General features: G+C 40.7%; 1 protein-coding gene across 1 annotated transcript in view; it reads right to left on the minus strand.

The window, feature by feature from the left end:
• The window catches only part of LOC145406369 (ral GTPase-activating protein subunit beta), a 174,280-nt gene extending 147,524 nt beyond the window's left edge, over window positions 1-26,756 (minus strand). Inside the window, exons 1-5 of the mRNA XM_080277534.1 lie at window positions 26,708-26,756; window positions 25,406-25,520; window positions 16,981-17,121; window positions 16,291-16,492; window positions 5,990-6,154 (exon numbers count right to left, since the gene is read on the minus strand). Coding sequence (XP_080133660.1) covers window positions 5,990-6,154; window positions 16,291-16,492; window positions 16,981-17,121; window positions 25,406-25,480 — 583 coding nt within the window. The 5' untranslated portion in view covers window positions 25,481-25,520; window positions 26,708-26,756. The remainder of the gene's footprint in view (window positions 1-5,989; window positions 6,155-16,290; window positions 16,493-16,980; window positions 17,122-25,405; window positions 25,521-26,707) is intronic.
• Window positions 26,757-27,190: the final 434 nt, after the last annotated feature.

The raw sequence follows: 27,190 nt of genomic DNA on the forward strand, positions 1-27,190 counted from the left end.
GTGAGGCTGGTCACTCTCATCTTAAATGTCAGGACCAACTTGCCTAGCCCCGGGCTCATACGCTCCTCATGGGGCAACGTAGGATTGGATGATGGAAGGATGGATGGATACAGTAGTCTGTGAACAATAGGCATATTTTTTTTCAAACTGGTGAAGCATAATGGCAGGCTGGTCAAAGTGGATTTGTAGGCCAGATCTGGCCTGAGGGCTGCAGCTATGCTGCCAACCCCTTAGTTTAAACCGTTTTCTTCAATACCACTCAAGCTTGGCCCTGTCACTGCTGGTGTGAGTTTGTGATCGAGCTTTTTACATTTAACAAAATCAATGAAACCTCACGTAAAGGAGCAGGTTGCTTCTTGGGAGGTGTCATGTAAATCAAAACTGCATTATAAAATACAAACTCTCCAATCCAGATTGCTTAGGTCCAAAAGATTTATAGTACTTGGAACATATTGGAAAGTAGAATCATAATGGTAATTAAAAGAAAATCATATAAAAAAACAGCCTACAATACCAAGAACAGTCTGCAATGAAATATCTTGTATTGGTAATATATTTTCTGTTGTTATATTTGTTTACAAACAAATTTTGTCTTCAAATATGCTCTGATTCTGTGAGGGCACATATCAGCACCCCCATAATACATGAAAAAACATTTTGGAAAGAGGAGATTTTTGGAAACTGGATGATCAGTTTTGGTAGGATATACTGAACAAAAATGGGAAATCCATTTAAAGGCCTACCTGTTTCTGACAACTTAGCAAGTGTCACCCTTTTTCTCAGCTATCTTTACCAAAAATGCCCTAAATTCATTAACAGTGACAACACACATGTGTTATAACTATACTGTACACACACAAAATAGATGCACAAAATGCATGCAAGCATGCAACTTCATACACATATATATAACTTAATATGAACATACACATATATGCACACTAGGGTGGTCCTTAGTACTAGGGGGTAGAAAATTAATTCTGGAATATTTTGTTTACTGGAAGTGTATATTGTGAGTTTAGGTGTAAACTCTTAAGATACCAAATTTTAGCCGAATTGGATGATATTTCCTGGTGCCGCATCTTACCCAAAGTTTGAGTCTTATAAGCAAAATAATTATTGTGATAATAATCATTGTTGTTTGTAAAAAGTGTTTGCTTTATGCCTACTTCACTGGAGGCTACATCCTAGTAATACTCATATTTTTTCTTTTAACAAGGATTTGCCATCTGAGTTATTATTAAGCACTTACTTACTATGACTGAAGTGAAATTGTCAACACCAGTTATAAAAAGCAGGAGCAAAACCAAGATTTGGCTTGTTGGCTAACCAAGTGAAAGACTACTTGGAAGTAAGTTACCTTCTTGTGGAGAAGTGTTAGCGCGACTAATCTAACTGATAAGAACAGAGACATGAACACTGAGGGATTCAGCATGTGTTTTATCTCAGGAACTAAGGGGATTCTGGGAGAGAGCTCGCATTCCTGCACCTGAGCCACAGAATCATATCCCCAAACTCGAATCTCTCTATAAAGAATGAAGAAAGTTGGAGAAGAGTAAGAGCCAGAATACAGAAAGAGAGGAGAAGAGAAAGAACTTCCAAGAACAGATGAAAGATCTATTTGACACAGCACACGAATACCTTCAACCTCATCAAAAATCGTGAGGATAAGAAGTTTCTTGTGACTCGGAGGGAGAAAGGGAGGCTAGGCTCTATGCTGAGTATTGATGTGCAACTCCACCAGAAAGAATGAAGACAGAAAGAGACAACAGATTGAACAGGCGAGGAGAGAGTGTGAGGAATGTCATCGAGCAGTCAGAAAGGAAATAGCAGAGCTAGAGGAAAGCCCAAATGGTGATGGAGACGAAACAGGTGACAGGTATACAGATATAGCAGGTCCTTCCTTTTCGGCTGCAGCTCCTCCTCTGAAACACCAACGAGCGCAAAAAACAGTTGTCATTTCTCCAGCTGCTGCTGATTTAGATCAGGCCAAGACTTCAGACCGTGCTGCCGTCCATCTGTTTTCTGTGACCATTTTTGCCTGCGAACAATATCCAACAATGTATACTATCAACACGCAAAATATCCACCAAGATCGAATCAAGAGTCGGACGGAATTTGCAAAATGGCTGAAGAAATCATTCCTTCCAATTGTGCCACATGTAGTGCACTGGGGTGGAAAACTAAATCCCAAAGTAACAGGAACAAATGTCACTGAATACCTTCCAATTCTCGTCTCAGGCGATGGAGTTTCAAAGCTTTTAAACGTACCCAGTTTGGAATCAGCGACAGTAAAGGCCATGGCCAATGTCATCACTGAAACCTTGAATGAGTACAGTATATTTGAACGTGTGGTAGGAATGGCATTCGATACCACAGCCAGCAATACTGGATTGTGGGCAGGGGCATGCACCTTTATTGAACAACAGTTGCACAAGGATCTCCTCCAGCTTGCTTGTTGGCATCACATTTTTGAGGTCCTTGTTCAAAAGGCCTTCGTCATTTGCCTTGGACTGTCCTCTGGTCCCAACATTCACACATTCAAGCAGTTCTAAGCCACGTGGAATGCTATTCAGACCCTGAATGACAAAGAGGAAATGCCGGTGATTGATAGCAACCAATGTGATGAGCTCAGCAATTTGTATGAAACAGTTGCAAGAAAGTCAAACTCAAGATGAATATCGAGAACTGCTACAACCGTCCATTGTTGCCTTGGGTGGTGTACCACCCTGTGGAACAAGGTTTCAGCACCCTGGTGCTTGCCATCATGCCAGATGAATGGCTAAACTAATATGCAGCATCAAAGTCTATCTTTCCATCATCAGACAAGCATCACACTGCAGTAAGGCCAAGGATTGAAGCAGTTTGTTGTGTTCGTGAAGCAATACCTGAAATCAAGGTTAATGGCAACAAAGCAGCTCTAGCTCCAGCAAATGATCTGAGGCTTCACCAAGAATTGTCACTTTATCCTGATAAGGATATCTCACAAGTCTGCTTGAAAGCATTTGGTCATCATTTGTGGTATTTGTCAGAGCAATTAGTTGGATTGACCTTTTTTGATCCAGCTGTTGACCCTAAAGAGAAGTAAAAAATGGTGATGTCTCTTAATGAAGGAAGCAAAGATCAACTAAAGAGGGCAATAGTTGAACTTTAGGTGACACCACTGAATCAGAAAAGAATTCAAGTTTAGTGACCAGTAACACCATGAAGATATTCACACTGCTTGGCCTTCCTCATTCATTCCAAGAATTCGATCCATCCACATGAGAAAGTCATGAGGATTACAAGGAAGCTGAGCACATCATCCAGGGGCTAAAGGTAACAAATGACTTCACTGAAAGAGGGGTAGCACTGATTCAAGAGTTTAATCCAGTGTTGACCAAGAACGAAGATCAATGACAGTTTCATCTCCAGGTCGCTAAGCAACAAAGGCAAGTGTATCCAGATGCGATGAACGCTACAGCTGGCAGCAATTACAAGCCATAAAATTAAGCAACAATGAGTGGGAGTTTGGTTCCCATGATCTAATACTCTGCAAAGAGGGGGACCTAGATAACCCAATGGCATATTAACATTACACCACAACAGTATAACTTTGAACATGACGTGGCACCAGCTAAACTTATCTAATAAGCATGAAGATTTATATACACCATTTTTTAATCAATAGGAACGTAGTCCCGCAGCAGCTGAAGCAAATTTTTCAAGCTGAAAATTAAGGACCACCCTAATGCACACACACACACACACACACACACACACACACACACACACACACACACACACACACACACACACACACAAATGCAAGATGACTACATCTGAGTGGAATGATATCATGCTTGGTCTGGGCGAAGAGCAACATCACATGACCAAGTGTTTTTGTTGCACCTGACAACATTTTCAGCAAAGGAGGCACATTTTTACCTGCTACTCTAACTGAATAAAAGCTATATTTTTTAATGCACAATGCTCACCATCCACTTAATGTAGCACTGCTTTGAGTGTCTGCCCTTTCCTATCTTCCATTCTTCCTCTTGTCTTTCTTTCATTCTTTCCTCTTCCTTCTGTCTATGGGTGACTTTACACTCCCTCTTCTGTCTTTCCTTCCTTCATTCTTTCCTCTTCCTTCTGCCTATGGATGACTCTACACTGAGTAACATGCCAAATGGTATCCTCTACACCAGGAAACCATCTACTATGCTGGGTGGTAACTATTAAACCAAATTATGGCACCTGGTGGTTTAGTGGGTAATTAAGGTGCTCCAATCGGACTGAGCCTATGTAGGTTTCTATCCAAGGGCTGGTTGGGGTTTATTGCTCATGTAATGCCACTCAGGGATGAGTGAGGTTGGTCACTCTCATCTTAAATGTCAGGACCAACTTGCCTAGCCCCAGGTTCCCACGCTCTTCATGGGGCAACATACTGTAGGACTGGATGATGGATGGATGGATTACTCAAGGTTTCAGTGTACCACAACACTTACTCTATCTCGTTGAATATCCATTATACCATAAATCATAGCGATCATCAGTAATTTGGTTAAAAAATGCACTTAAAGTTCAAAGTAAAAGCTCACAGAGAGACGCAAAATTTTCTGGTACTCAAATACCCAATAATTTTAGCCCCTTGAAAGAATTAAAACTGTGTTATTTGATCCCATGCATTTTGTTTTAAATTTTTGCATTTGAAAAAGAAAATAAAAGAACTTGTTCACGAATATACAGAGGCATAAAATGGTTAGTACTTGGATGGGTGACCACCTGGGAACACCAGATGCTGTTGGCATAACGTTCTCCCTACGTGTCAAGTGGGGTTGGTGGATGATTAGTGCTCCTCCCTGTAAAATAATTAACTCTAAGCCCTTGGCCACCCCGTTAGGGATACAGGGCGTCTGGCAATGAATGAAAAATAAAAAGCAGTGACTGACACTTACACAATACTGTACTGACTTACCCATTTTTGTCATTCCTTCAATCCTGTATAATGATGCCTTTTCATCAAGACTGCTACCACTCACCAGACAATTTTATTTACCTCATGAAAAGGAAATATCTCTCAGACTGATAGGAATAACTGAGACGGTATATTTTCTAATCCCTCACTACAAAGCTCTCATAAATACATACATACATACATCATGAAGACCTCTCTTAAGATAAATACAGCTGTCTAGCAGTAGCATGAATATGAATTTTAAAATGTCACTGAACAAAAGGGGTCAAGTTTGGTGTTCATGATCTATGTTTCAGTCGAATATTTAGTGTGGTATCAACAATGTACTTTTCCTTAAAGTAAGAGAAGGGTGACTTACTGCCTAATAAAGAAAAAATAACATTACAGCTAATATAAGTGATATTGTAGTACAGTATTAACATTACTACCGGTATCATAACACTATATCCTCCAACCCGTATTACTGCACGTGGATAATGTATGTCTTCCCCCACCTGCCTTAGTTCTGGTATATAAATGGAATGACCCCACTAACGACCATTTACAATGTAAAAATTTACTGCTGCTACAACACAGGGAAGGTGGGGGAGGGGAGAGAGATAAAATCTGAGGCTTCCTTCCTGCAAGAAATCAAAGGGCCTTGCCATGCATATCCCTCCCCACATCAACCCCCACATGAACACACATACCAGTTTCTGTATTATTAATAGCATAATCATTACTGTATTACATACAATAAAGCATCCATATCTATACACAGTACAATGCACACTGCACAAAAAATACCATATGCATATATTGACTGCAGCCTTCTTTTACAAGCACTTAGTCATATATTATATCAAATCAAACAACATACCAATAATACTCTTATTTATCCACTTTTCCAGCTCCCGAATATTAAGAATTGTGTATCAGGCACATTCCTGCAGTTCTCCAAATCATTTTTCCACAAAACAATAATCATTAACTCTTGTATCAATTTCTGAAATCAGGATCCTGGTAATTACTACAGCAAATGGTGTATGGTACCTTTGACAGTGGGTGGTGAAAGAAGGGCTGAGTTGATATGTAGGAGGAACATAAGCAAGGTCTGCCAAGTGTCCTCACTTAAACATGGGGAGTTCTGTGCAATGTTCTGAAGTGTACGTAACACACGGTGGCACAGCACTGCTTGACGGTTAATGACATCTGGACCTACAATGGAAGAGGAAAATGGCAGTAGGAGGAGATTACTGCAACAAAAAGTTTACTATCAAAATAATAATTTATATATATTTTCAGCTAATAAATACTCACCATCATTATATACACAAATCCAGTGGTGGTTTGGTCTAGAATAATGTAATGTCCATTCCGATAAAACATGAATTATCTTGACTCCAATTCAACCTAACCAAATTGTACTTACACCTGCCTCTTTTTCATTTTACATCTTCAGTTAATTCCAGTATCTCACCATTTATCAACACACGACATTCAGTCACTTCTTTCAATGCCAATTTCTTTACTTTTACTGGCTACATTAACTTGGCCTTGTTTCTCACAGACATTAATGAAACTCTGAGTTCACATTCTACCACACCTCTCAACATTCATCACCATATTCACTATCACTCTGAAACTTTTCTTTACCATACCTCTCTCTCAACTCCATTCATACAGAGCACAGTCGTGTTGCAACTTGTGCGAATTTAACTTGAAAAAATTTAACTTGCAATTTTAACTGTACTCAACTTAAAATACTGTACAAATATTTAATACTTCAATATATAATTTCAAAATGCAGATGAGGGTTAAAAATTCATATACAGTACAGTGCCATTTCTAGGCTCACTTTTAGCCACAGTGCACCAGCCACCAACTGCACCTCCCTCTTTCTCAGTCTTCTTGAGTCCACTCTAATGACAGCATCTCACTCAAGTCTCGACTGACAACAACCTACACCTACCATGATACAGTCAATCCTTGACTAATGCGTGGCTAAGTAACACATTTTTGTTTTAACACCGTCAGCATCATACAATAGGTCATAATCAATACGAGGTAAATCTTCAGCTTATGTGGGAAGTGTCAACTGACCTGGCAACACAATATGTAAGTCACGCGTGGTGTGACATCACCCACCAGACTCACCATAATTAGCCAGCTTACATCCAGGTACACCCTCCCAAAAAAGTATTGGCACCTTTTGGTAGGATTGTTATCAAAATGAGCAACTTCTGCAGAAACACATGAGTCTATAAATGCAGTGCCTTAAAACATATACCACCCAGTAAGTGATCTTTTTGCTATTTTGAGTTCTAATAATTACCAAAGATAATATTTACACTAGTAATTACTGGATGCCCCATATATCACAATAATTCATCCATGTTTCAGAATGATACATGCTGTAAGAGTGCTGATACTTTTTGGGGGGATATACATCCGCCTCCAACAATGAAGTCAACTCCGTCGTTTCAGAGCTGAACTTCGAAGGATTCAATTTAGATGTTGAAGAAGGAAGTGCAGAAGCAGCAACAGCTCGACAATGACAACAACAACACTGAGGATGGGGGGCTGGGGGGAGAGTGCCGCACAGCTACACCTCAACAACACATAGGCATCCAGCCCAACTATGTTTCTGTTAATGCTATTTTAATACCATTCATGTTCTTAATTACAATAGTTATATCGCTTTCAGTGTTTTACTGATGGTGGATATAAGTAGGGAGCAATTTATGTGGGGCAGGGAAGGGGTAAACGTGAGAGTTTGGAAAGTCACCAGAACACACTACAGTCAACCCTTGGCTATCACAGGTTTTGCTATCGCATTTCATGGCTATCACGGACAGGTGAAATGCAACACGATTACCTTTATCGCGACCTCAAATACTGCTATCGCGGACGATGGTCGGCCAGAAACATTCAAATCGCGCGGGCTCTGCCCATGCGTATACTCGCGCCGTGATTGGCGCGACGTCACAGGCTACCCGAGCGCTGATTGGCCCAAGACATGGTTACAGCTACCCATCCTTCCCGCCAAGGTTCAGAGAGAGTCAGCGTTACCAGTCGACAGCAGCTATAGCCATGAAGACCTATTGTTCAACCACAATGGCCACCAATACCCCATCCAACCCTCCTACCATTGGTGCACATAACGCGGCTAACCCAGGACGGCAAGTGAGGAAGAGGAAGAACCTGCCTTATGCTCCGGGTCCCTTCCAGACTCCTGATGAAGCTGATCAATTCCTAGACGAGATAGAATGTCGGAGGGGTGGCCAGTAATACTCCACCCCAGTCTCGGAACCCCTTCAACCCACCCAAGCCCCTCATCCTCTCCAAAAATGTTAAATAAAATGGCTTATTACAGTTAATTCTGTTTTATTTATAACCTTTATGTACTGTACTGTTGTTAATTTGCAGCATTGGTTTGTAATCCCAGGTATTTTAGTGAAGAAGATGTGAAAATAGGGTAAGGTTGGGGTAAAGTTGGAGGTCGGGGAACCAATTAGAATTTTTCCCATTAGTTCTTAAGTATGGCTATCGCGATTTTGGCTATGGCGGGTCGCCTAGGGTACCAATTACTCGTGATAGCCAAGGGTTGACTGTATGCTGTTATACATGCAGATATATTGTCTGAGTGGTATGCTCCTTGTCCAGTCCCTATCATCCGTGTTATTCAATGACCTAATGTAAAATATACTGTATATGATTCATAAAAACATTAGACCTGTAAATCAATGGAACTTCTTGTATAACTGCTTTGACAACAAGGGATAAGTGGTGTGTGTACAAGAAGGGAGAGGTGTGGTCTGGAGGTTGGTGGGTGCAAGACCAGCCATGCACACTCTGCCCAGTGATGACTGTCGTTGATGCCAGTGTGTGTGTGTGAGTGAATGTTGGGGTGAGTAGGCTGCCACACAGATGCTGGCAGCATACACTTTTTTTTTTTTTCATGTCATGTTCTCTTTTCTTGATAAGAGCTAAGGCATTGCCCTTGGGTAGAGGACTTTGGTTTTGGAGCGTATAGCACTTTATGACCGTATGCCCCTCCCGATGTCTACCAATGACCCTTGAGTGGACTCGAACCTCTGACCCTTCGGTCTGAGTGCTCTAACCCACTGAGCCACGGCTGCTACTTCATTCCAGCACTTTTAATACTTTTTTAAAATACATGTAAATACCGTATTGTATTAGTTTGTATTGTAAGCCAACATTTGACTATTATAGTGAAAGGTGGAACTGTATTTTTAATATATGAGTACTGGTGAGAAACAAGGTTTTATTGCACTGTACACTGTTCATGAAAGATGAATTACTATAGTTAACAGCCTTGTAAGGGAATGAAAAACAAACTTCAGCTCCTTTATTTAAATAAAAAAAAAATAAAAAAAAAAAAAAAAAAAAAAGCTTTATGAATTAAGTGTACTGTATTCTACTTTTTTTTTTTTAAAGTATAAGAACAATTTTGGGGGTGTTAAGTGGGGTGTTTTGGCTGTACACAATTTGTGGCTTTACAGAAGGCCTTGGGAATGTAACCCTCATGTACATTGCGACACAACTGTATTCTGCATACTAAACACATGCAGGAACATAACACACCCACCTCATTTTAACACTGATGCTGAGCCACTCACTCAAATATTCATTTACCCTTACATGTGTTCTGTTACCATCATATAATAATCTAAACAACAACTAACAGTTTTCCACATAACTGATACATCAAACCTTCCATAATCTCTCCCCATTCATGGTATTACTGTATTTTCCTTTTCCACAACTGTAAATGCCAAAAACATCTTATAATCTTTTGCACATGTTTTTTTCCACTTTTTACTTAAGCATATCTGACCCTTATAATACGTGTTAGTACCAGTCCATAATCCGCACTGTTCATAACTCACCAGAAATTATGATAACTACATCACCATACCTTCTCCACCATTCCACTATTATTCCATCATTGTTTCTTACAGGACTCAGCAACTTTCTCCATGACAATTTTTCAGTCCTATCAAGTCACCATTACTTAAAGGCAACAACAAAGCACCTACACATGATGGGGCTGTGCACCCTGGGAGGAACAGCTACGATGCCTACTTGAGAGCCAAGCATCCTAACATTTCTCTGCACCTTGCCATGGCAAGGACCTTGGTCCAGTCCCGGTGAGGCACTGTCTCCCACAGGGGGGTGCTGGATCCTTACACAGTATATGTACAGTACTATACTGTATCTGCAGGACAGCCCCACAGAAGCAGCTGCTTACATTGATAGACATGTCTGCTTGGCTAGATTATTAATTAAAAAAAAAAAACTTCATTTGTGCTACTCCATTAATTACATTTTCTTAATTATCATCATCCGGACCTCCTTTCCCACCCTAGGGCAGGGTGAGGAGTAGCAACGTCCAGACAGCCTAAGTTTGCTTATTTCAATGGGCCACGCTTCCATTCACTCATCATTCAAGCCCTCAAAATCCTAGCTCCATCTGACAGGCCAAAAAAAAATTCACCACATTCTGCAGCTTCACAAAACCTATCTGACGGAGCCAATCCAAATGCTGTCATGTTAAAAAGGGGTGTCAAATCCCTGGTTAAGCCCTTCTCCGCACAAAATTCATCCATGCAGCTCATTCTCTTGTCTGTCCCTTAGCCTCACCAACTTCCATACCTCTCTTCCTCATACACTCATCCACCATATCCCTCCACCTTCTTCCTGACCTACCTTGCCTCCTCTCTCCTTCAAATTCCCTCATATATGTCTTTTTCACCATGCTATTGCCATCCATTCTCTTCACATGACCATACCATATCAGTACTGTACACTCTCTTCGATTCTGGTGTCCACAGACTTCCTCAATCCTCATCCTTCACATATCATATTATTCTGTATCCTATCCACTCTCTGTACTCCACATACGTTCCTCAGCAGTACCATCTCCACTGCACTTACTCCTGACTTTTCATTTTCAAGCAACACCATAGTCTCACATCCATATGTTAAAGTTGGCACTAACACTCCATGTACGCCTCGTGCAGCTGCAACACTCAAGCCTCTGTTTCTTGTTAAGGCCTTCATAGCACCAGCTACTTTTCTTCCTTGTGTCACTCTACTTCCACTTCTTTTGCACATATTCCTCTCTTTTCTATCACTGTACCCAGGTATTTGAACTCTCTCACCAATTCCCTCTCTCTCTCCATTCACTATAAAATCACATGGGGAGTCATCTTCTCACTCAATAACCATCACTTTACTTTATTCTACATTTACTCTCAAGGCATGATGCTCAAAGACTTCTACAAGACTCTGCACTTATCTACCAAGCTCTTGTCCAGCATTTACAAATAGCACTGCATCACCAGCATACAAGAAATTTGAGATATCCATCCATCACCATTCATTACTAATGCCATCCCTCTCTCCATTACTCATGTTTTTACTTCTCTCATCACCCCATCCATATATATATACACACACATACATATATCCAATGTAATACAGCCAAAGGCATGTCCAGGAAGTGGGTCTGTCCAGATACTGGGACCCTGCCTCCTGGACTGGTACTTATGGACCCTAACCCAGCCTAACTTTGAAAGCCACCTAAATAACTCCCTACTGGACATGCACAGCACCTATTTAAGACCCTACTCATACAAATAAGGGACATAAAGCATGAAATAAATGAAAAGGAACCAGAGAATGAGGAATTAGAAGTGAGTATGGAAAAAATTAAGCAGTGTACAGGGTACTTACAGCACATCCGTGGCCGCCTCCTCTGAGGCTCTGGCAGTGGTGAAAATGCTCTTGAAGCATGTACAGTAATCCAGTGTTGTGCTGCACTCAATTTTTTGTACTGTGAGTTATAACTGTTTAACATTGCACATTCTGTTCTTAATTGCACCATGCCAGGTTCAACTGCGAGTTTGCACTCCACGCTTAAACCTTTGCACTTTAAATTCTAAATTCTTAACACTGCACAACACTAAATTCCCATGTGGTCTAGTGGCGAGGTATTGCAGTTTATTCGCTGTTTATTCACAAAAACGACCATGTGCGGCATCCACTGCGATGAGCATCTACTCACGATGGTAGTTAGGCAGTAACTGGGGGAGGAGGAACAGCAGGGGGCCAGCAGCTGTGCGTAAACACAGCTGTTCGGCGCCGTACGCCAAGTTCAAATTACGGGTGGGAAAAAAATTCGGATTTTTATTTGGATTTCTTTTGTTTTTTTGGCCATTTTTGGGTTTCAAAGGCCCAGGCCCAAAATGTCTGGGTAGTGGGGTGTCCGGTTATTGGGCATCCGTATAATAAAAGGATTACTGTATATCTATATCTATATATATATATGTATATACTGAACAACCATGGTGACATCACACAACCTTGTCGCATCCGTACAATGATCGTGAACCATTCACTCAGATGCCCATTTACCCTTACACAAGCCTCACTACCATCATAAAAACTCTTGACGGCATCTAGGAGCTTACCATCTACACCATATATGCACAAATCCTTCCACAGTCCTTCTCAGTCTACTCTGTTGTATGCTTTTTCCATATCCATAAATGCCATAAACACCTTATTGTCCTTCTCACAAGTCTTCTCCACTGTCTGTCTCACTGCAAATTTTTGATCCACACATCCTCTGCCACTCCTAAAGCCACCCAGTTCATCACTCATTAGGACTTTTGATATCTCTCTTTTTCTCTATAATAATTCTTCCATATACCTTCCTTGCAACACTCAATAGACTTATGCCATGATAATTCTTGCACTCACTTCGCTCACCTTTATTTTTGTACAGGGGTACAATCACTGCCTTTTTCCACTCTACTAGCACAGTTTCACTCATCCGTGCCTTCTTACATATTTCCAACGAGCATTTCATTCTGCTCTCTCCACTACACTTAATCATCTTTGCATACACCTCATCTACTCCAGCTGCTTTCTCGTTTTTCAGCTGCTTCACAGCATTCTTCACCACCGTGAATGTCACATTTCCTGGCACTGCATTCCTTCTCTGTACACCCCCAAAACCAATCATGTTAAAACTCGCTTTGCTCTCTCCATTCCAACTCATCAGACTTTCAAAATATTCTTTTCATCTAGTCTTTACTTCATCCCCCTAGGTTAGTAATCTGCCACTTACATCCTTCATACGTTCACATTTCTTTCCAGTGTCACTTCTACATTTCCACACCTCTTTCCAGAATAACTTCCTAGTTTCAGAGAGTTTTGTATTCATTTTTCTTCCAAGATCATCATTTACCTCCTCCTTTTTCTTCTTGACAAGTCTCTTTATGTGCTTCTTGCTCTGAATATATATTCAGTTCTTTTTTCAACTGAATCCCTGTCCTGTGTCCACTCTAGCCACTTTCTCTTTTCCTCCACTGCTCTCTTAACCTCTTCATCCCACCATGCTGTACCTTTCTTCTTTGTTATTACTCTTGCCACACCACACACTGCTTTTGCATTCCTAACTAAGCAATCCCTATATGTATTCCACAAGTTGTCTAGATCCATTTCATTCCAATTCACTGATTCTAACTCCTCCCATACTTTGGCCCTATAATCATCTGCCATTTCTTTGGGCCTCAGCTTCTCGACTTTCAGTCACTCTCCCTGACTGCTTCACTCTCTCCTGGTCCACCTCACTCCTCTCAGTTGATCTTACATACCACAATCGTATGATCTGACAAACTTCCATATCTTCCTCTCACTGTCCTTATATCAGCAACACTACCCAGCATCGATTTCTCTACAAGCACAGAATCAATCAGGCCCTTTTCAATACGATCTCCATACCCTCTATACCTTGTATATTTATGTGCATCTTTGTGTTTGAAATAAGAATTACAAATGCACAACCTCCTTTCCTGACACATGTCCTTCAGTCGCTTCACATTATCATTCTCTCCTGGTACACGATTATTACCCATTATATCATAAATGGGACCAGTGCCTACTCTCCCATTCATGCTGCCCATTACAAACACTTTTTAACTCCTGGGCATTTCTCCTACTATTTCATCCAGCTCATCCCAAAACCTGTCTTACTCTGCTTCACTCCTGTCATCACACGGTGCATATGCTACAAGTATGTCCACTTTCACCTTCTCAAACCTGAACCTGAAATACATACATCTCAAGATGACACATTTGTAATCTCTAATTTTTTTTTTTTTTTTTTTTTTTTTTTTATGTGTCCGACTCTGGGCAAAGGCTTCAGGGCCTATATCTCGGGGGCAGTAGCCTATCCCAAGGCCCAGTAGTCCTCCTACACCTCCACATGTCACCACTTCGGCGCTAACACCCACCGTCCATATTGAATACATGCTAGGGCTGTCTCATACAGGACTGGTGTATTGGTATTAACGGGGGTATTTTTACGACATGTCGGCGGGTCATCTGGTAGATCAGGAAAGTCTGCTTCTATGAAATTCAAATCCTTAAACTGTTCCCTGCCCCAGCCGGGATTCGAACCTGGGTCCATCAGGACTACAGGCCGCCTCTCTACCGATTCAGCCACCGCCTCACTCTGCTACACTTCATTCATCAACAAAGTAACCCCTTCCTTGCATCTTCCTCGCCAATTCATGCCTGACCTTACACGATTTTCATCCTCCCACTCCTCCATTTCACACCCTTTCATCTTTGTAGTAGTAGTAGTAGTAGGTGTTCCCTAGGCAGTCTGGCCAAACAGCCCCGAGTCCCTAAGGAAGGCCATGGCCGAGACTGGGCTTTTCCAAACGGCTCTCAAGGAGTGTATGTTGTGTTGTTGGTGTAGGTGATCGTGTGCAATGCAGTCTTCCATAATGTGCTTAACAGTATGGGGTGCTGTGTTGCATCTGGACATGCATCAGCAACGGAGTCATCCAGCCTCTTCTGGTAACTTAAGAGTTTTGGATGATGCCCACATCTCAGCCTGGCCAGGTGGACCCTGTCCTCACGAGGGAGATAGGACTCGGAGGGGTGGATATCAGGAGGCCGTGCATGCAGCTATGTGTTGTCTTTAAGTGACTGAATGAAGCGGCCAGTGATCTGAATATGGATATGCTTCTGGAAGCTGGTCTGAGGCAGGCAAGGGGGGGGGGGAGATGACAGTATTTGTGTATGATATCGTGTGCTAGGTGTTGTTCTGATGTTCCTTGGTGTCTGTGGATGTGCTGCCATGTAGTGTAGTGGATGTTGTGGGTTTGTGGAGGCTGCAGAGAGAATTTGGGGGCCTCTAATGTCTAGGTGATCCTTGACTTTGAGGACTTTGGTTTCTTGATGTAGGTGGTTTGTGGGTCTAGTAGCTGTGCAGCCTGTGATTATTTTGAGGGCCTTGTTCTGTATGGTCTGCAGAGTGTTGTAGTGTGTTTTAATGAGGTTAGGGGGCTTGCTTAATTCATCACTGAACATATATATTGTCTGTAAACTGTGGTGGCGGCTTCTTTGTTGTGTCCAAATGTTGTGTGGGCAAGCGTCCTCAAGGCATTGAGTCTTGGTGTTATTTTCATCTTTGTTTTACACAATGCCTTCAAGGTACATCTTGCACTCTTGAACACGTTCACCACTTCCACCCTCTTGCTGTCCTCAATCACACCATTCACATTCCACATGGCCATGCAAATCTGCCCATTTGGTTAGGGCTCTGGGCAGGTATTTGGCCTTCCTAGGCTCTCTGAAACGTTTGCCATAATTTAATGATTTTAAATAGCGGAATCTGGGAGACACTTAACCTGGCAACAAACCCGGGTTATATGGTTACCACCCAGGGTAGTGCATAGCTTCCTGGGTGCAAGAATCCATTTGGTTTGTCACTCAGTGTACAGACCAAAAGGCAACACTACACTGAGTGAGTGGATGGTGGGTGTCCCCACCTACCACATTTTATTATTTCAGTACCATATATTCTTCATTAACTTTCACTGGCATCTCAATATTCAACATTACCAAAGCATTCTAAAATTCTGTCCCTGTTACATTATCATATACTGTACAATCAGTCCATTTCTTCTTTAGACATCACCAAATATAGTTATGATAACCAATACTTGTTCTAATCATCTCAATTCATCAGTTTATCAAAATGGTCAATCCATCTGCTTCTTCTTATTCTTTCATTTGCTGCTGATGGGAGTTTTTCTTATCATGTGATAGATATCACATACAGAAGTAGGTTGGCAATCTATCCTTAACTGTACTGTACTGAATTATGATAGCCTAGTTTTGGTTCCTTGAGTAAACTGTACCTCAAAGGGAGTAATTTGGGAATAAATTACGATAATATCCACCTAAAATGGAATGGAAGTTTCTGTGTGAAGGAAACAGCCTGATGAGTTCATAATAACACTTACCTTGGGCACCCCTGGGCACAAATAGGTAGTAGAAGTGATTGATGATGATGCGAGCATAATGGTTGGGGTCAGCCAGAATGGGAGCAGGCACAGAGGACTTGGGATTAGGCAACAGGGCACTAAGCCATTCGCAATACACGCTAACACAGTCACGCAAGATGTCAATCTCTGAGAGTGGAAAACTAAGGCCATGTCCCAGTGCCTGAAAACAACAAATGTATGTGTGTGTGTATATATATACAGTATATACAGTACACATATACTGTATATATATATATATATATATATATATATATATAACCTGACATCTTTGCTGTATTTGTCACAGTTCTTTAAGTTAATAATACACTAGGCCACAATATTCCACCCGCCAGGAACATGAAAAATGAAGTAAAAGTTTGGCAGTCATAAATGTAGTTAATGAAAAATCAGAAAATACTGACTGAAACCACAACAACACCCCTGAAACAATGAGAGCACAAATCAGTAATGGATATACCCAATACTAGCAAAATTATTAAAGGTCTCTCAAGCCAAAAACTCTGCTCTAGATTTTTCAGATCTCTTGAAGAACAGCACTCTGCAAGAAAATTAAAATTACTGGCTTTAAAGTCAATCAGTAATGAAAACTGGAGGTGAATCAAAGTCAAGCCACATTACAACATGACCATGAATCTTCACCCAACTGACCGGCATCAGGACTTGGAGCTGTTTATCATGAACAATTTTGCTCTTGATGGGTGGGCCTGGTTTGGTGAGTCCCAGACTGCCTGCCAAGTGCTTTGCTGTCCCTGCCACAAAATCTCGACCAACTGTCCATGGTAGTGCATCCTGGAGTGTACAAAAATACAGTTAAATGATGAAAGAAAATAATACTACCACAGTATGGGCACTTTATCTATGGTTAATCGGTCAAAGAAAGATGAAAAAAAACAAAAGGGGGCATTGTTTACTGATAGCTTACTTGTTCTGAGGTTTAGCTGAGGACCACTTTTGGATCCCCCCTAGAACAGTACTGTACTGTCAATTCCTATCCAACCCTACAACCTGCTAACATAGTTAGAAATCTATTATCTTGCATCTGTTGTTGTTGATGTGGTCCCAGGTTGATCTGAATGTGAACCTGGTGGACTGCAGGCTCAAGTTACCTTCTCTAGTCCACTGCTCTCCTTTTAGGGTAGAGGCAGTGAGTTAAGCTTACATCCACAAAACAAAGGTACAGGAAAGGAGATGAGCTTAGGTTAAACAATCCCAAGGCAGTGGTCTTCAAGAATAATTTTTTGGGGAAAGGCCTGTGATCACACCATAACAGAAAGGCATGATCATGAAGAATACTGTATATTAAAGCTGATGGTGGTGTTTCCAAAGTAAGTGGAGGTGGGGTAAAGTTCTCCAACCTCCTCATATCACTGTTTATTTTCCTCTTACTTTCAAGACTAAGATAATGGTTGACAGTAATAAATCAAATACATACACCCAACCCCCGCATAAAAGTTAGTCTCTGCTGCCAAAGTGAATCACTGACCTATTACAAGCCAATGAAGTGCCCCGTCTGTAATATATCATTATAATAAGTAAATGCCCATGCATTACTGCAACTGTTATTAACAGGATGTTTTACCGTGCTCCAATCGGATTGAAATGGTGAAGGTTTATATCCAAGAGGTGATTGGGGTTTATTGCTCATCTAATGCCACTCAGGGATGAGTGAGGTTGGTCACTCTCATCTTAAATGTCAGGACCAACTGCCTTGCCCCAGGCTTCTACGCTCCTCATGGGGCAACGTAGGATTGGATGATGGATGGATACATTATTCCCTCCACCTTTCAATTATTACTTCATATGCACCAATCATTTCCCATTTCCAATTCTAACATTCTTTAAAATATCATAACTTGTACCTCTATTTAATTCATTAATTTACTAATGCTTCACTGACATACCCAATACTGTACCTTTTATTCCCAAACTCAACACCTGTTTAATTTCTCAGCATACAGTACCATATCTTATAGTTCCCTTAACGATTTTCTTTGTGTCTCAGTAATCCATCTCTTTTTGTATTCTTAACTTCCCTGGTTATATTCTTTTGCAACAAATTTCCAAACCTTTTTCTGTTTCCCTACTGCAGTCTTAATGTGGTATATCTCCTGTGTCAAGCAAAGCTGTTATTCTTTCTAGCCTACATTATATTTATAAAGAATAAGTTACAGTATCGGTATTACTATACCGTACTTGAACAGCAGACCAGTAATCCAGGAAGAATTTAACCCTTTCACTTTTAGGAGTGTCATACACAATAATGACACTCCTTAAACTAATATAAACACTAAAGTAGTTTTAAGAATATCAGAAACAGTAGTACATTATATATATCTTAAGTACTGTACACTCTTACTTTAACAGAACTCGATACACTGGATATTGGATTTAACAGACACTATGATGGTCACAGAACTTCCGTCAGCTATAACAATGCCCGTTAACTGTAGCACAACAGGTAACAATACATGTGTTTCCCACTCTTTTTATTCCAGCCTGGCCTGACATCGCCCTTTCCCCATCATGACTGCTGAACTGTAATAACAGAGTATAGTACGTACAGTACAACCTCACAATAACGGACTAATTGGGGCTAAAAGCCAGTCCGAAAAAAACAAAAGTCCAATAAAAGCGACATATGGACTTCCCCCTGCTAACCCGGACTTCTTCCAATATATAAGACATTAGTCCGGATCGCACCATCAGTTTTTCACCTTGGTATCACTACCGCTGCATTACTATACTGTATTATACATTCACAACAATAATCAAATGGTATAATACATATAATAATACTGCACTGTACACTGATAAATGTCTCTTATTTATCTTATTGTGCGAACATGACTGAAGTGGTCCATTAGAAGAGTCTGTACAGTAGAGATTGTACAGGAGAGGTAGGTGACACACTTATTTAACTTAAAGGCATTTATACTAAACCAGTGCTGTACTGTAATGTATTTTGAGGTACACAATCAGAACTTAATTTATACTGAACAGTACAATACACTTATAACTAAAGTTCCATTAATGTTAGCACTTAATATTAATGTACGGTAGATCACTTTTCTAGTTTTTTAACACCTGGAAAATACCCTATTGTTATAACTCAATTTTAAACATTTTTCAAATAATGTACTGTACACTTTATGCATCTTATTATTTACACACAAACCGCACAGACAATAGTGTACTTTCTCTGTTAAAAAATAGGTAAGTCTGAGCATCACTGGTTCGGACTGGTCGTAATTAGCGGACTTTTCCTGAAAAGTAAAAGTGATGCTATGGCCGCTCCGGACTGCAGTCAGGCCATCCTGATCATTTCTAGTTTTTTCAGACTTTTCCCGACGTATAAGAATTTAGTCCAATTGGCTCAGAGCTCGATAACAGTGAATTCAACAATTTCCCATTTACTCTATCTATCTATCTATTGCCAGACGCCTCAATCCCGTTTGGGGTGGCCACAAACAAATTGCCTCCAAGTCGCCCTGTCCCCCGCCATTTCACTCCCCTGCTCCCAGCTCACACCCCCCTCTCTCATATACCTCTCCACCCCATCCCTCCATCTCATCCTCGGCCTCCCTCTCCCTCTTTCCCCTTCCACCTCACTCACATACACTCTCTTCGTCAGTCTTTCACCCTCCATCCTCTCCACATGGCCAAACCACCTCAGTGTGTTCCTCATAACACTTCCTATCACATCCACATCAACACCACAACGCTCCTTTATATCCTCATTCGTCAGCCTGTCTCTCCATGTGACTCCACAGGCTCCTCTTAAATAACTCATTTCCACTGCTCTCACTCTTGACTTGTGTCCTTCCAACAACGTCCAAGCTTCACTTCCGTACGTTAGAGTTGGTATCACAATACTCTCATGTAGTAACTTTTTCACTTCCATGCTCACTTCCCTGTTTCTTATCACTGCTTTCAAGGAACCTGCAACCTTTCTTCCCTGCTGTACCCTTTCAAGCACTTCACCCTCCAAACCTCCATCCTTACTCATCACACTACCCAAGTACTTAAACGTACTCACATTTTCCAATTCCTCACCATCCAACCTCGCTGTACATTCACTGACTTCACCTCTCTCAAAGACCATCACTTTACTCTTCCCTACATTCTCTTTTAGATTCCGTTTCTTACACACTCTACATTTTAATATTTTCCACATTCATTGTCAATCCACTCTGTCATATGGCTTCTCCAAATCCATGAAGGCTGCATACAGATTCTTTCTCTTCTCTAGAAACTTTTCCACTCAAGACCTAAGGATGAATACCTGATCTACACAACCTCTTTCCTTCCTAAAACCTCCCTGTTCTTCTCCAACTAATTCTTTTGTAATTTCCCTAGCTCTGCCAACAAGTATTCTACCATATACTTTTCCCAGTACACTAAGAAGACAAATGCCCCTATAATTACCACACATAACTTTTTCCCCTTCTCCTTTGTACACAGGAATAATTACACCTGACTTTTAATTCTCCGGGACTAGACCTTCCTCTCAGGCCAATTTGCATATCTTCCATATCCATTCTACTACCATCTCTCCCCCATGCTTCATCATATCACCACACACTCCAATTCCTGGGGCTTTCCCCATTTTGACTTTGTTGCTTCCACTACTTCTATCCTACTGACCTCTTCCTCCCTTCTCATCTCCCTCCTTCTCCCAGCCATTCCCCTGTCACTTATACTCGCATTACTTTCATTCTCTATATATGTTTAACAGTTTCTTAACCCCTTAAGTCCTAATCGCATCAATTGATGCGATTTAAGTTTTATGCCAAAATGCCTAATCGCATCAACTGAACATGGACAGTAAAAAACCGCAGAGCGCTTGCTCCACCCCGATTATGACTTACATGGCTTCAGGCCAATGAGAACTCGCCCCCGATGTGGTGTCAGGAGGGGTCGGACCAACCTGGGCGGTGGGGGGCCCCGAGTGTCAGGCCTGATGTACATATATACCTGTTTCATATTATTTCTACTTCTTCCCAAATTTTTACACCTCACTCTGTTCATTTTTCACTTCGTACCTACCAGTTTCTGTACGTATGTAGTTGGAGAATGCTGTGTATTGTACTACATACGACGCATCTTATTATTTTTATTTTTTCATTCTCCCTACCTACCCAGATCAGCACCTCTGAGTAGTGTCCGTGTTAGTTTTCGAAAGACTATGAGGCCTTGTTAGGCTACTCCCCGCACCTGTTTCATCTCCCCACACATACAAACACATCTGTTTTCATGGCTGGTGTGATAAATTCCAATGAAATGGACAGTTTCCACAGGAGAATTTGGTTGTTGCCGAAACTGTAATGAAAAGTGTGATGAAGTGTTATGATAATGTGATAATTTTAATGGTGTGATAAATGTGTAACGAGAAGTTGGGACAGTAAGACGAGAAATCGGAAACAGATTATTGCTTTTTTTTTTTCCTTTCTTATGCATGCATTTAAAGCCTTATTCAACTTTATTTTGATGTCCTTGATGGTTATAAACATTTATATGTGTCTGTGTTAGTTTTTGAATGACTACGAGGCCTTGTAAGGCTACTCCCCACACCTGTATCTCCCCACACCTACATACACACCTGTTTTAATGGCTGGTATGACAAATCCCTTTGAAATGGAGGGTTTCCACAAGAGAATTTGGTTGTTGCCAAAATTTTTCTCCCCAAGTACCACCAAGGCCTTGTAGGTCTACTCCGCACACTAGTTATCTCCCCACACCTACATACACACCTGTTTTCATGGTACATGTTACAGAACACACTGAAGTGCATTCTTTTCATGCGAAAAGCTGGTTATTTCCAACCCCCGTACCTATAGGCCTACTATCCACAGCCTATTTTATCTCCCCACAGCTCAGTAATCACCCCACACCTACATACAGTCATGGTTGGTGTGACAAAACTCTTTGAAATGACCTGTTTCAATAAAAAAAAATAGGTAATTATCAAAATTTTCATGTTTTCGAGGGGCAACTATCATAAATTTTTTTTTAACTTTAATGCACGATTGTGTGGTAACCATTAGGCCTACGGGGGTGCGGATTGCATTGTCAGGTGTGTAAATTCTTCCTCTTTAGCCAGAACACAATCAATTTGCCCTTGCTGAAAGTCGACAAAACACCTCCAAATTGCGGTTGTGGGAGGTACCCTGCCTGAAACAATTGTGGTCTTAAGGGGTTAAAGTGTTCTCTCCATCTGCTCACTTCTTCTCCCTTCTCCACTAACAATCTACCATTTTTATCTTTCACTCCCCTACTAACTTCTTTATCAACCTGTCTAACTCTAAATTTAGCTCCCTCCAGAACATCTTCCTACATTCCCTCCACTTTACAAATTCCTCATCCACTCTCTTCTTACTCTCTTTTACTAATCTTTTCACCTCTCCCTTCCTGTCTACATATAACTCTCTCTTACATCTCTCAATTTCCTCCATGCCTCTACTTCCCATCCACTCATTATATGCATTCTTCTTTTGCACCACAGCTCGACTCACCTCTTCATTCCCCTATGCTCTTCCTTGCACCCTCTTTTGTCTTCTCTTCATCTCACACACCACCTCACATGCTGCACAGATTTCTTCTGTGAATACTGTATCTTGCACACACCTTCCACATCCCTCATCTGCTCCAAATCATATTTACCCAATCACTCCTCCATTTCTCTCTTATATTCTGCCTTTTTCCCATCCTCTTGCAACCTTTCTACCCTCTTTGTATGGACTACTTCATCCTGTACTTCCCTCCTTCTGTTCCTGCATTCCACTTGAACCATGGCTTTCACCACCACCAAGTGGTGGTCAGAAGGTCCATTCCCCAACCTCTGTATGCTCCTGCATCCATTACATACCTTTTCATTGTCATCCACACACACATAATCAACCATTCAACACCCATCCTTCTCGTCACTTGACACGTACACCTGTGGATCATTTTGTACCTATCTATCTATCTATTGCCAGACGCCTCAATCCCATACAGGGTGGCCACAAACAAATCGCCCTGTCACCCACCATTTCACTGCCCTGCTCCCAACTCACACACCCCTCTCTCATATACCTCTCCACCCAATCCCTCCATCTCATTTTGTACCTAAAGAGGGTATTTGCTATCACCAACCCTCTCCCCGCACAAATGTTCACTGAAGCACTGCCATTCTAATCGTCTTCTGCAGGCACACCCCACTCGCCAACTACTCAATCCACCTTCACATTCCTTACTTTTCCATTCATATCTCCAATCAAAAGCACTTTCTCATTCCTCTCAACTTTTCCATGCATGCTTCCACATTTGTCCGTTACTTTACTTTCACCCTGTTAGCACGTTTGTATTCCCACTTTCAGTCATACCCACACAATCCGTGAACTGACTGATCCATACTCTCTTATATTCTCCTTCCATCTTTTGCACACAACAGTACATACACCCTCTTCTGCCCTCTCATTCTCTAATACTCTAATGCTTGTACCCCATCTATACAGTAAAACCTTGATATAACGGACTTCAATAGACTGGCATTTGCTTTTACCCGACTTAGGAGCTAATGGACTAAATTCCAATATGTCGGAAAAAGTCTGATAAAGCCAGAAGCAGTCTGGACTGCCTAACCACTTCAGCTATGTTCACCACAGGAAGATAAATAAGAGACATATTTATCAGTGTACAGTACAAGATTATTATATATATTATACCATTTGATTAATGTAGTGAAGATATAACACAGTACAGTACTGCAATAGTAGTCAAAACAATTTAAAAATCATTCACACGATCCAGACTAATGTCTGATATATCGGAAAAAGTTCCGCTTAGCAGGGGGAAGTCCGGATGTCGCTTTTATCAGAATTTCACATTTTTCGGAATGGCATGGGCCCCAATTAGTCTGTTATAGTGAGGTCTTACTGTACTCCCCTTATCACCTTCCCATTTAGTCTCAGTTAATGTACATTGGCCTATGTCCACTGTTGCACCCTCAAGCACCTGGACAATCTCTCTCTCTCACCTCATCATTCGCACCCCTTATTTTCCATGTTGCAATCCATACCATGTCCTTTGTCCAGTCATTGGTCGTCACCTATTGGTATGTTCATGTATTTTTGGTTAATTATTTTCAAGGGAGGGGACTAACCATCCGCCAACCCACTTGCTGACACATAGGGAATACGTGTTGGTTGGTTATAAGGTTACCACCCAGCGTATTAAATTATTTCCTGGTTTACTGGAAATCATTTGGCCTGTTGCTCAATGTAGTGTTACCCGAAATATACAGCAGTACCAGTACACTGAGTGAGTGGATGATGGGCACCCCCACCAACCAAAGATAGACTTACTATCTCTATTTTAATTTCTCCTATGATCAATTTGCATATTTCTTGGTCAATTTTCAGTAGTTCACATTACTCAATTTTTGAGTGATTTGAATGAATCTGAGCTTCACTTTTTTTGGATATCATTCGTTTTGGATACTAGACCTACCCAAGGCAAAATATACCTATGGTGTTTTTGGGTAGTTAAGAAAGCAACCACATCGGCCGCAGCAATGTTTACCAATGGTCTCTCCAACTGGTCACGTTGTTTACCAACCATCGCTCCGACTGGAGGTGTCAGTGTACCCCATGTCAGAGAAATGGGAAAGTTAATGATTTAATCATACCTAACCAAACCAAACCTAATCCAACCTAACCTCACTTGTGTTTGACAGCCAGCTTTCAAAGTTTACAAAATGTGCATTAGGAACACTAAACATGGCTGGCTATTGGCAGATGTCAGAAGAGATCTGAGGTAATTAAATACAGGATTTTCACGTTAAATATACATTTCCAAATAGAAGTTTGGAGTGGAATAGATTCGAAACACTGCAATGTGGTCTACAATGTGACTGTGTCAGATTTCCTGGATCAAGTGATGTGAACTACCAAAAATTAACCTAAATTTCTTCACAGTGAAGTTAAGTTTCTGCACATACAGTACCGTATATATACAGTATACTGTATAGATAATTCTGATAATCCGTAGAATCAACCACTAACAGAACTGTACACTACCATACATTGCCTACCTTAAATGCACTGATTGCAGCTTCATCTCCCCAGCCTTGCTGAGGAACCAGTTCTGATGGCCAGTCACTGAACATCTTCACTTAGTGACAAACCTCACATTGCTTTTCCATCATTCTGGAATGGATAACAACTACAGTAACCTGAACATGAAACCCATACCAGAGAAGTGAAAAAAACAAGTACCATTTATCCCAGGCATATAGCTATGCTTCATTAGCACGAAAGTGTACGGTACTGGTATACTTCATGTTCCCTGAAATAATGTCTCATTTCTTCCAGAAAATAAAAGCACTCTGCCTATGACAAAAATGCACCACCAAGAAACAAAAATGCACCGCTCTTGATGCGCAGAATGTAAGAAAACCACCAAGCACATACACACATTTCAGATCCCACAATATATATATATATATATATATATATATATATATATATATATATATATATATATATATATATATATATAACTTTCTCCCTACATGTCAAGTAGGGTTAGTAGAGGATTAGTGCCCCTCCCTGTAAAACAATTAACTCTAAGCCTTGGCCACCCTGTTTGGGATACATGGCATCTGGCAATGAATGAATGAATGAAATATATATATATATATATATATATATATATTTTTTTTTTTTTTTTTTTCCAGAAGAAATGCCACAGGAAGTTGACTTAGAACTGGGCAACAAACTGATTCACACTATTATTTTTTAAGAGTTCAGTGTTATGGATTAGTAATCATTTACCTTAAGTTTAGGTTAGGTTATTTTTAGTTAGGTTAGGTTATATTGTTTATCAGGTAAGGCTAAACTGGGTTGTGGGTAAGGTTAGGCTAGCAATACGGTAATAAATTTTAGCATATCTGAGTAGGTTTTACAAAGTCTGTCATTACACTGGAGAAACACACAGGTGAATCAGAATGAACATTAATAAAAACAAAAAACAAAATAAGCAGAAAACAATCATTTACCACCATAAAAATCGGTAAAACACAAAAAGCAAGCAGGAAGAATCGGTAAGGTATTTCTGCTACTTAAACTAAACTGTATGTTTACCTGATAACCTACCGACACTTCTATTTTATTCAAATTATCTACCTGGGTCATTCCAGTTAACACTGCTTAGAAAAACACCTGCAGAGTAACTCTCAATTCGGTAGTCACGCAACTTCTCGGTTGCACAAGGGCACCGAAACCAAATAAAATACTCTCTATGACTTTCATGCTTAACTTTCCTTACCGTAAGAGTAATCTCCAATACTCATGGTTCACAACTGAACAAAACACAAAAACCGAAAACCAATTACCTTTCCTCTGAGCAGCTTTCGCTAATCACGACGCCATCGACACACCTCCAAGTTCATGAGGATCTCCTACCTAAGATTTGTTTTCTTGTTTACAATGTCAGTTATATTTTTTTAATATCATAAAGTTACTTGTACTTTTTGCTATAAAAATCAAGTTGTTACAAATACTAATGATGGTCTTACCAATCCAAAATTTCATTTAAGTCACACCCCTGTACCCCACAACCTCTTGAGACCATTATCCCCGGATTTGTAACTTTTGAGGAACTTACGGAATAATCTCGGGATTTCGAAAAATGTAAGGAATTCTAGGTTTTTTTTTTTTAACACCAGGGATTATTTAGGGAATATGTCTACATACACTTATACCGCACCGGCGCCATTGTAAAATACGGTACTACACTCAAATATTAACATATCTCGCCTAACCAGTCAACTTTCCAGCGCCCACGTAGAAGGTACTCACTGGCTGACAGATCCCAA

This window comes from Coenobita brevimanus, chromosome 70 (assembly GCF_032717465.1).
Source record: "Coenobita brevimanus isolate Jiangsu-jjx chromosome 70, ASM3271746v2, whole genome shotgun sequence".
NCBI classification, from domain to species: domain Eukaryota; kingdom Metazoa; phylum Arthropoda; class Malacostraca; order Decapoda; family Coenobitidae; genus Coenobita; species Coenobita brevimanus.